Source organism: Petaurus breviceps, unplaced genomic scaffold (genome assembly GCF_028583685.1).
Source record: "Petaurus breviceps papuanus isolate PSGF00001 unplaced genomic scaffold, PetGlider_PUasm1.0 189, whole genome shotgun sequence".
NCBI lineage: Eukaryota > Metazoa > Chordata > Mammalia > Diprotodontia > Petauridae > Petaurus > Petaurus breviceps.
In genome coordinates this window covers 24,396,973-24,409,190 of record NW_027185809.1, presented here as the reverse complement: position 1 = coordinate 24,409,190, position 12,218 = coordinate 24,396,973, and the positions used below count along the sequence as shown (strand labels likewise).

At 35.6% G+C, this 12,218-nt stretch overlaps 1 protein-coding gene across 1 annotated transcript in view; it reads right to left on the bottom strand.

The window, feature by feature from the left end:
- Window positions 1–12,218, bottom strand: part of CCDC175 (coiled-coil domain containing 175) — a 118,057-nt gene that overhangs the window by 80,348 nt on the left and 25,491 nt on the right. The window contains exons 6-8 of the mRNA XM_069091733.1: window positions 8,782–8,904; window positions 6,640–6,738; window positions 157–167 (exon numbers count right to left, since the gene is read on the bottom strand). Of these exons, the coding sequence (XP_068947834.1) occupies window positions 157–167; window positions 6,640–6,738; window positions 8,782–8,904 (233 nt within the window). The remainder of the gene's footprint in view (window positions 1–156; window positions 168–6,639; window positions 6,739–8,781; window positions 8,905–12,218) is intronic.

Below are 12,218 nucleotides of genomic sequence, written 5' to 3'. Positions count from 1 at the left end.
TTCCAGGGTTCCTCTTCCATAATCCAAGCTCTAACTGTCAACCTGGTTCAAAAGCTGGCAGCTCCCAGTTCCTTGTCCAGCTTCTTGTCCAGTTCTTCATCCAGTTCCCATTCCATATTGAAGTTCACAATGTCCAGACCACCTCAAGTCCTTCACAGTTTCTGTTTCTGGGAAGATAAAGCTTAACAGAGCCATAATAATATTCATGCACATTGACAGCACCATCATCAATTCACTATCTGCCTGTGAAATCAACTCAGACTCACCAACAAGGTCTGAGAACTCAATACAAATCATCAACATAGAAATCAACACAGACCCACAAACAAGGACCATGAGGTCAGCACAAATCATCAGTAAAGTCCCAGGACATCCAAAACCCTTCTCTAGGACTTTTGTAAACATACAACCAGAAAGTCCTCTTTAAGGGCTTCCAATAAGGTCCCAGTGCTTCTGTACAAAGTATCACAAACAAACATCAACACAGACAGAGAAGACAGAGTGCTAGGATACCACAAGTTTTCTCCTTCTTGACTCTGCCACCACAAGAGTCCTCTTTTCAGTTCTTGCATCTCTAGTCTGGAAATTCTCCTTATATATGGTCATTAGCTCCTCCCCTTCCTGTTGCAAGAGTTTATGAGTTCTAGGGTTCACAAGTTGTGGAGTTCACACATTCTGTTTATGAACAAAACCGATACAAGCTTCAAAAGAAACTTGAACTTAAATAAGGTGTTAATTCAATAGCTGAAACAAGGTGTGAACTACTTCTGTGCTTGTCGTTATACCATTATCACCCCTCTTATTCAACTTGGTACTAAAAATGCTAGCAGTAGCAATAAGAGAAGAAAAAGAAATTGAAGGAATAAAATTAGGTAAAGAAGAAACTAACCTATCACTTTTTGCAGATGATATCATATTATACTTAGAGAATCCTAGAGAATCAAGTAAGAAACTACTTGAGATAATAAAATAAATTTAGCAGAATTGCAGGATATAAAACAAACCCACATAAATCCTCACCATTCCTATATATTTCTAATGAAATCCAACAAGAAGGAATAGAAAGAAATTCCATTTAAAGTCACTATAGACATTATAAAATATTTGGGAATCTACCTGCCAAAATGAACCCAGGACCTATATGAACACAATTACCAAACACTTTTCACACAAATAAAGTCAGATTTAAATAATTGGAAAAACATCATTTGCATGTAGCTAGGTTGAGCTAATATAATAAAAATGACAATTTTACCTAAATTAAATTATATATTTAGTGCCATACCAATCAATGTACCAAAAAATTATAGAGCTAGAAAAAATAGTAACAAAATTCATCTGGAAGAACAAAAAGTCCAGAATATCAAGGGAATTAATGTAAAGAAATGCTAGGGAAGGAGGCCTAGACATACCAGACTTCAATCTGTATTATAAAGCAGCAGTCATCAAAACTACTTGGTACTGGCTGAGGAAAGGAGTAGTGTATCAGTGTAATGAATTAAGTATAAGAGACACAGTAGTCAATGACTATATTAATCAACTATTTGATAAACCCAAAGACCCCAGCTTCTGGAATAAGAACTCACTATTTGACAAAAACTGCTGGGAAAACTGGAAAATAGTATGGAAGAACCTGGGTATATATCAGTGTCTTACACTGTATACCAAAAATCAAGTCTAAATGGGTGCATGATCAAGGTATAAATGTTGATATTGTAAGCAATCTGGGAGAGCAAGGAATAGTTTACCTGTCAGATTTGTGGAGAAGGGAAGATTTTTATGACCAAACAAGAGTTAGAGAGCATTATAAAATGCAAAACGGATATTTTTGATTACATTAAATTGAAAAGTTTTTGTACAAAAAAAGTCAATGTAACCAAGATTAGGAGGGAAGTGGGAAATTGGGAAAGAATTTTTACACCCAGTGTTTCTGATAAAAGCTTCATTTCTAAAATATACAGAGAATTGAGTAAAATCTATAAGAATACAAATCATTCCCCAACTGATAAATGGTAAAAAGATATGGACAGACAGTTTTCAGAGGAAGAAATTAAAGACATTTATAAGCATAGGAAAAAATGCTCTAAATCATTGTTGATTAGAGAAATGCAAATCAAAACAACTCTGAGGCACCATATCTCACCAGTCAGATTGGCTAAGGTGACAAAACAGGAAAATGATAAATGCTGGAAAGGATGTGGAAAAATTGGAACACTAATGCATTTTTGGTGGAGTTGTGAACTAATCCAACCATTCTGGAGAGCAATTTGGAATTATGCCCAAAGGGCATCATTGACCCAGCCATGCCACTTCTGGGGTATATCCCAAAGAAATCACAGAAGTGGGAAAAAGACCCATATGTACAAAAATATCTGTAGCAGCTCTTTTTATGGTGACAAAGAATTGGAAGTCAAGGGGATGCCCATCAATCGGGGAATGGCTAAACAAGTTGTGGCATATGAATGTAATGGAATAGCACTGTGCTATGAGAAATGAGGAGCAGACGGACTTCATAATAACTTGCAGAGACTTATATAAACTGATGCTGTGTGAGAAGAGAAGAACCAGAACTTTGTACACAATTACAGTCGCATTTTATGTGTGATGACTAATTTTGATAGCCTGGACTGCTCTCAATAATACAAGGTTAGAAGACACCTTAAGTTAAAAGACTCAGGATGGAAAAAGATATCCACAATAGGAAAAGAACTACAGAGTCTGCAGATTGAAGCCAACTATTTGCCCTCTCTCATTTGTGTTTCATCTTGTTTTATCCCAACTTTTTCATTGTTCAGCCCGTGGTTATAATCCTTTACAACATGACTGATGTTCAACGTGAAGGTATTTGTAGAACCTGTATTTGATTACATGCCCTTGTGTGGGGAGGGGGCAGGAGAGGAAGGGGGAGAAAATTTGAAATTTAGGAGATTGTGGAACTGAATGTTGTAAACTAAAAGTAAATAAAAAGACATCAATTATTAAAAAAAAAAAAAGACCAGAGCTGTCAAACTTGGCCCACCATCAGTCACAAAACTCAATCAGATTGAAATGATATTGGGAAATATTTAACAAAATCCATGATAGAAAAAATATATAACAATACATAAGATAGGAAAAAAAGAAAAAAAGGGTTTTAAACTTTTTGTATCATGAACCTTTTTAGAAGTCTGATGTAACTTATATACCTCTTCTCAGAATAAGGATTTTAAGTGGAAAAAATAAAACACATAGGAAAAGCCAATTATAATGAAATACGGTTATTACAATATTTGAAGTTCCAAGTTCTTAGATACCCTGAAATCTATCCATGGGCCCCAAAAGTGTCTGGGGACCCCAGATTGCGAACCTCTTGTTTAGAGGGTAATAGTATGGAAAAGAGATTAGACTTGTTTTTCTTGGTCCTGGAGAGCAGATCCAGGACCAGTAAATAAAAGTTATAAGATGATAAATTCAATGTAAAGTTCAACATAAGCAAAAACTTCTGAACAGTGAGAACTTTCCAAAAGTCAACTGGATTACTTTCAGGGCAGTGAGTCTCCAATGTTTCCATGCAGATACTGGACAACTAATTGTTGGGAATGTTGTAGATAGGATTTGAGATGTGGGTAAGGGTTGGTCCATGATTCTAGGATTTATTTCAATATAGGATTGTCTCTTATGAAGCTGGGTGGCATTTCTTCATAATCTTCTCCAAAGTAGTCATTGTGAGTATGTCTGCTTAGGTGGAGGATGAATTCTGCTATACTTTTTAGTAGTGCTAAATACTACTGAGTAGTAGTAATAGTAGAGTAATTTTATACTTCCTGAGATTATCATCAGCACCATAAATTCAATTATCATCTCTTATGTTGGTGATTCTCAGATTTACTTATCCATCTCTAGCCTCTCTTCTGATTTCTAGTCTCTCCTCTCCACTTGCCTATTGGACATCTCAAACTCAATGTTCCATAGACAATTTAAGTTCAATATGTCTAGAACTGAATTCATTATCTTTCCTCTCGAACACTACACTCTTCCTAATTTCTCTCTTATTGTCAAGGAAATAATTCTCCTAATCAACCAGGCTCACAACCGAGGTCTTCCTCAACTTCTCACTTTCTCTCGTCAGCCCTTATCATATCAAGTCAATTGCTAATCCCTGTTAATTCTACTTCCATAACATCATGTTGCATTATGTTATTCCCGTGTCTCTCTTCTGAATCTGACACCTTGAACTTGCTCGGACCATTGTGATAGCTTTCCGGTTGATCCCCCAGCCTCAAGTGTTTCCACAATCTAATGCATCCTCCACTCAGCTTCTAAAGTGACCTTTCTAAACTACAGGTCTGATTATGTTGTTCCCCTATTCAATAAATTCCAGTGACTCCAATCACTTTCAGGATTAAATATAAAATGCCTTTGGTTTTTAAAGCTCTTCATAATTTAGCCCCTTCCTATCTTTCCAGTCTTCTTACATCTGACTACCTTCCACATACTTTGTGATCTGGTGATGTTTCACTAGCCTTTTTGTTGCTCCTCACACAAGACATTCCATATCCTGACTCCATAAATTTTCACTGCCCCCCATACCATGTATGGAATCCTCTCTTTCCTCATTTCTCCCTCCTAACTTTCCTGGATTACTTCAAGTTGCAGCTAAAGACAAGCCTTTTTTTTTCCTTTTTGGAGGAGGGAAGGCAGGGTAATTGGAGTTAAGTGACTTGCCCAAGGTCATACAACTAGTAAGTGTTAAGTGTCTGAGGCCTGATTTGAACTCAGGTTCTCCTGACTCTAGGGCCAGTGCTCTATTCACTGCGCCACCTAGCTGCCCAAGACAAACCTTCTGCAAGAATCCTTTCTTGGTCCTTCTTAATTTTAGTGCCCTTCCTGTGAGATTATTCTGAATTTATCCTATCTATATCTTGTTTGTGTATAGTTTTTTGAATGTTGTCTCCCCATTAGATCATTAGTTTTTTGAGAATAGGGACTGTTTTGTTGGGAAATTTTTTGGGCAAGGCAGCTTTTCTTTTCTTACTTCAAAATGTGATATTGAATCACCTCCATTTATGGGGCTAACCAAGTCACCAAGTTGGTATTTGAGCGTGGCACATGTGGCCTTAGAACATAACTTAGGGAAGAACCAGTGGATTGGTTAGCTAGTAAGCAACTCTTATTCCAGGTCAAGATGTGTTAGCTCCATTAGCTTCATCACCCTGATTCCCTCTAGTCCCCACAGTTACATGGTCTAGTGGCTCCCAGTGAAGATGTTCTGTTCTTCTAAAAGCACATGAAAGACAAAATACTTATACCTTGACACTATGATGAGAATTCTCTCTAGAAGGATGCATACAATTTATAATCCCAAAAATGCTGAGGCAGACACTTTAGGGGTAAAATTGCTCTAAAAGTTAAATTCTTTAAGACTATCTTTATAGAAGATAAGTCTCCATAGCTACTACTCTGAAGAATACTTCAGCAAAATGAAGGAAGTCTAGTACCAAAAATAACAACCATGCTGAGGTTGGTGAACAACAATGGTCTGTTTCAAAGATAGACGGAGAAGTTATATTAACAAAAAGAAATAGCTATGGGCCTGGGGCAAGTTTTGTTGCAATATGCATCAAAGTCCCTGGAACTCAGATAAGGCAAGACCTAGGCTGTACTTTACACTGGTGTTTGCCTCTCTGGCAACAAGGTTATAATTCTTTGAGCGTGTGTGTAAGGAACAATTTACAATAACTTATTTTCCAGGGACAAAGTGAAATTTGAAGCAGCAAGAAAAAAAAGTGAGGTCAGTAGATTGGCACACATTCCAAGCATACTCTCCCTTCCAAAACTGTTGCCTTTAGTTTCTTCTAACAAAGATGACTAAAATAAGTTTTATAATGTCATGTTTGAATTTTAACAAAAAGCTAAACTGAGTTAGCTCTCTGAGCATGATAACATTTATTTGCAGGGTTATTCTATGTGTCAATAAGTGGGTCATTAGATTGCTTCCATTAATGCCAAAGCTCATAAGCAAAGGATAGCTTCCCTTATACAGATTTTGGGGAGTACAGAACAAATAAAACAGGAGAGATACCATGGGATTATAGGCAATGTGACTGGCTACAGAACTGAAGCACAGGGAACTACATGATTGGTTGGAAGCTTTGGTAATGGGGGCTAGCTATGACCCTTCTTTTTCCCTCATGAGACTGAGAAGTGCTCATTGTCTTGAGTGCAGGTGTAAGATGGTTCCTCAGACTTTCAGAAAGGAAACCAGACAGCCTTGAAGGCCAGTCTGGAGGTGTAAAGATATCACGTCCAAACTCCCTTTGTGTTCACATGCATTCGCCAAGATGAGTTAAATTCCTTGAGGCAGGAGAACTAGATTTTTCAACTTAACCCATTACAGACCATTTGAACTCAGAACTAAGTACAGAGATAAAGAACCATGACTTAAACACTTACAGGACAAAATCAGTTACAGGACAAAGTCAATTACTTGTAAGGATTGATCTTAATCTTCTCTATAATATTGATGATGATATGATATAAGAAATCAAGCAATTATTATCAAATGTATCCAAGTTAACAAAATGCTTTCAATTACTTCAAGAAATGTGTGTCCATCTACTAATACACGGACCAAAAGACAATAAAATACCTTGTATTCACCAGCTGCTCTGGTTGTTTCAATTCCTCTTGAAACTGTTCTTGCAAGGATTTCATTCCATATTCTAGCTCTTCCTGCTCCACAGCCTGTTCAGTGATTGCCTATTAAAAATGAAATGACTTGATATCCAACAAAAATTCTAGGATTCATTTTGATGGCTCAGTTCCACTGAATGGGCAGGGTACGTTACCCTCACTGTTCTGATTACAGAGAATACTCTGTAGGGTGCATGTTTTTTGAATGGCACTGAGGGAATAGTGACCCTTCTTATAGTGCTCCTTGTTTCAAACAAGCACAGATAATTCTGCTCCAAGAACACTAGGAAAAACTGTCATTGTTTACAGTGAGCTCCAAATGGCTTCCATTAATGATAAAAAAAAAATGAATCTGATTAAATTGTTGAGTTCTTTTCAAATTTGGACACTTTGGACCCAAGAAGATTCAAATCCTGCTAAAATATCACTTGGGAGTTAGTTTGAAAGAGTTAAAAGGCTCATTATGTACTCACTCCATCACCACAAAGTTTATATCCCTCACAATCTTACCTAGTAGAATTTAAAGAAGAAAATAATTTAAGCTGAGTTGTGACTTGTGAAATCTAGTTTGAATCTCCAACATTCTTTTGAGCTTATGGGTTTGGGGAATAGGTTGTTTCTACTTGATCCCATTCTACCCTACCCCATGGGATTGACCAAGAAATCAAAGGGATTGAATCATAAAAATTGCCACCATATAATTAAAATTATACGTGAAAACTTGGAGCTATTTGACCTTATAAGCTATGGAACTAGCCATATCTGTCAGCACCGTACATTGCATCCCCTATAGCTAATTTCTCAATTTTCAAGTCCCCTGATTCCTGCCATTCAGACACATTACCCCATTCACTAGATGCATCCTTATGTTACTGATGCCCTACACCTACTCATGCCTATATTCACTCCATTTCATCCCTTCCCCAAATTCCTATCTTCCTTTGACTACCAATTTCATCATTCCATTAAGACCCTCATTTCCATTATTAAAGAGTTATATTTTTCATCCTGAATTGTCTTTCCTCATATTTATTTCACCTCCTTAAATGCACTGAAATCTGTATTCATCCAAGGATTTTACAGAGATAATAGCCCTTTTCAATGCTGACCTTTCCTTTTTTTTTTTCCTTCTCCATACTTCAAATGTTCTAAAGAAGGATTCTCACTACCAAATCAAGACTCATTTTGCTATTATAACTCAACAACTCTCTTCCCTTGAAGTCTGCATCACACCCATCTATTGGACATTTCAAACTGGTTGTCACATAAGTACCCCCATCTCAAGATGCCACAAATAAAATTTATTCTCTTTCTCCAAAAAAAAGTACACCTATTCTAAACTTTCCTATTCACATTGAGGAAACCACCATATTTCCAGTCACTCAGGAGTCATAAACACCTGTATTTGAATCCTACCTCTAATGTCTACTAGCTGTCTCACCATGGGCAAGTCAGTTAATCTCTCTGAGCCTGAGTTTCCTCATCTGTAAAAGGGGCATAAGAATATCTCATAGGATTATTTTGAGGTTCAAATGAAATAAGGTATTTTTAAAGTGCTTACTAAGCTTGGAGAGTTCTGAAGTATTTGAGAATTTAAGTAGATAAACATTTCTAATTTTTTTATTCACTAAGTGGATTCCTTTTTTTCAGATAATGCAAAATAAACTTCAGCCTAGTTTCTCTTCAATTTCTTCACAAATTCTGAATGATTGTTTCTAATCAAATAAGTATCATGGAATAGAAATGAATGCCTGTGATTACTATATAATTTTAAAGTAAAGCAATCTCAATAAAATATTATATACTTCAAAGAATTTAGGTAATTTTATATGAATTCCAAAATATATCCCATACTGATTTTCTCCAACTTTACCATCATCATAAGTAAGTTGATTTTTGGCTCATTATGTATCCCTTGCATCTAAGATATGATGCTATGTAAAGACAAGTATACATGGTATAATTTTCAAAAATACATCATCAAAAATACTAAGGTATCAATTAATTCTGAAGAATTATATGGAACAATATTTAACTTTTCAAACCTTTAAACTTAAATGCTAATGAACTGAAAATGTTAAATATATCAATATGATATTTTATTCTTACCCCTGTTCTGCGTTTGAATTCATCCTTTACGTCTGCTATTTCAGCAATCATCTTGGACAGTTCTTTCTTCTTTTTAAGACTCCTCTTAATTTCTTCATCTTTTTGCTTTTTTAAATCAGCAATCTATATTAACAAACAGTAAACTTCTCAAAGAGAAGCTGTGATATACTGTTAAAGAAAATACTTTTATATTTGTCTAAAATTTTCTTTACATCAAATCATTGTTTATTTTTATTTAGTAGAATTTGAGGAAAAACGTGCATGGGGGGAGGGGATTTGACAGACAAAATTCAACTTTTCAAATTTTGTGAAGAAAATATATCTCTGTCCAGAATAAAAAATTCCATTGGAGGATTTTGGGGAATATTTCTTTATTCAGTTGGTTAAAACAGTGTTGATTAAACTAATATCACAGTTTACTTTTAAAAATTATTTTTATTTATTTCATTAAGTATTTCTCAATTGTTGTTTGTTCAGTCATTTAGTTGTATTTGACTCTTTATGATCCTATTTGGGGCTTTCTTGACAAAGACACTGGAATGGCTTTCCATTTCCTTCTCAAGCTCATTTTACAGATGAGAAAACTGAAGCAAACAGAGGTAAGTGGCTTACCCAGGGTCACACAGCTAGGAAGTGTCTGAGGCCAGATTGGAACTCAGGAAGATCAATTTTTCTGATTCCAGGCCCAGCACTCTATACACTGAGCTGTCTATCTACTCCATTTCCCAATTTCATGTAATTTTAAAAAACATTTCCCTTTAATTACATGTAAAATTTTTTTAACAATCATTTTTAAAAATTTTGAGTTTCAAATTCTCTTCTTCCTCACTCCTTGAGAAGGTAAGCAATTTGATATCAATTATACCTGTGAAGTCATGAAAAACATATTTTCTTATTCAATTTATATTCAGAGTTCACTGGTTCTATCTCTGGAGGTGCATAGAGTTTTTCATCAGGAGTCCTTTGAAATCGTCATGTATCATTGTTCAAAGTAGCCAAGTCTTTCACAGTTGATCATTATTACAACATTGCTGTTACTGTGTACAGTGACCTTCTGGTTCTATTCACTTCACATTGCCTCAGTTAATATGGGTCTTGCTATGTTTTTCTAAAACCACCCCCCTCATCATTTCTTATAGCACAGTAGTACTTCATCACAATCATACACCACAACTTGTTCAACCATTCTACAGTTGAGGAGCATCCCATCAATTTCTAATTCTTTGTCACCACAAAAAGAGTTGCTATATTTTTTTGTACACATAGATTCTTTTCCTTTTTCTATGACCTTTTTGGGATAGAGACCTAGTGATGATATTGCTGGGTCAAAGAAATGTACATATGGATATAGTTCCAAATTGTTCTTTTTTTTTAAAGCAATTGGGTGAAGTAACTTGCTCAAGGTTGTACAGTCAGTTATTTCTGGGTGTGGTGGTAAGTATCTGAGCCCAGATTCAATCCCAGTTCATCCTGACTCTGGGGCCAGTGCTCTTACTCACTGAGCCACCTGGCTGCCCCCCAAATTGTTCTTAATAATAGTTGGATCAGGTCACTCCTCCACCAGTAGTTCATTAGTGTATCTATTTTTCCTCATCTCCTCCAGCACCTGTCACTTCTGATAGGTGTTAGATGGAACCTCAGAGGTGTTTTAACTTATATTTTCTCTAATCAATAGTGATTTAAAGCATTTTTTTCATATGACTATAGATTACTTTTATTTCTTCTTCTGAAAACTATGTCCTTTGACAGTTTATCAATTGGGGAATGGCTTTTGTTTTGATAAATTTGACTCTGTTTTATGCTTAATACGTATTTGAAGAATAAGGTCTTTATCAGAGGAACTTACTGTAAAAAATTTTGATGTTATTTCATTGTTTGTGGTAATTTTTTAGCATAATGCAGTTTCCTTGATTATCTTTTTTAAAGTCTATTTTTATTTTTGCTTTATATGAGATGGTGAAAATACCTGTCTTTTTTTAACTTCAGCTGAAGCATATTAGATTCTGCTCTAACCCTTTATTTTAGCTCAGTGTGTTTCTTTCTGTTTCAATCGTGTCCTTGTAAAGAACACAATGTTGGATCCTTGTTTTGAATTCATTTTGCTATCTGCTTTTGTTTTAGAGGTGAGCTCACCCCATTCATGTTCACAGTTAAGATTATTGTGTATTTCCCTGCCATAGGGCAACCAGGTGGCACAGTGGATAAAGCCTTGGGCTTGAAATCAGGAAGACTCATCTTCATGAGTTCAAATTCAGCCTAGACACTTAGTGTGTGACCCTGGGCTAGTCACTTAACCCTGTTTGCCTCAGTTTCACCATATATAAAATGATCTGGAGAAGGAAATGGTCGACTACTGCCAAGAAAATACCAAATGGAGTGATGAAATATTGGATATGATTGAAAAACTCTTGACCAACAATTTTCTTCTATTCCATTTCCTTCTGTTTCTTTCCTGCCACTCTTCAAAAGTCTATTTTGATTCTAACTGTTACCTTCCTTTACCTACCCTCTGTTTTATCACTTCCCCTCTCTCTCCTATTTGCCCCTTCTTTCCTATTTCCCTAAGATTTCTGCACACAAATGAATATGTGTATGTGTATATATACATACACATTTGTGTGTATGTGTGTATACATACATATATATATACATATAAATTTCCTTTTTGAACCAATTTTGATGAGAACAAGGTTCAAACACCCTTTATTCCCCCCATTGTAAAAACTTATCCTTGCATGCCTCTTTTATGTAAGAAATTTTTTCCCATTCTACCTCTCCCCTTTTCCTTCTCTTAGTGCAAATGTTTTTCTTAAACCTTAATTTTTTAGAAATGATTTCAACAAAACTAACTCATATTTATGCCCTCTGTTTATGTAAACTCCTTTTTAACTGCCCTAACAATGATAAAGTTCTTAGGAATTACATGTATCATTTTTCCTTACAATTTATAAACAGTTTAATTTTATTGAGTCCCTTATGATCACTTTTCCAAGTTTACTTTTTTATACTTGAGTCTTGTGTTTGAATGTCAAATTTTCAATCTTCTATTTCATTAAATATGTTTTGTTTTTTTCTTTGAAGGCTTACACTCAGTTTTGCTGAGTAGGTTATTCTTGGTTGTAATCCTAGCTTCTTTGTCTTCTAAAATATCACATTTCAAACCTTCTTTAACAATGGGAGACTCTGGCCCTTTTAGGTTAAGGCCTTTTCACATACTCACTTAGAGTGAAGTAATGTCCATTCAGTGAATAGGCCTCTTTAAGAAGTGAGTCTAGGGATGGCCCCTTTAATTAGGAAAAAAAAATTCAAGCTGGGAGGGGTTCCAAAGAGAAACAATTATCATTGACATTCACTCTAAGCCAGGAGGGTCCAAAATACAGTCATAAAATGGAGCTTGGGCAGGGACCTATTGTGGTCCAATCTATGAGCTTCAGAGT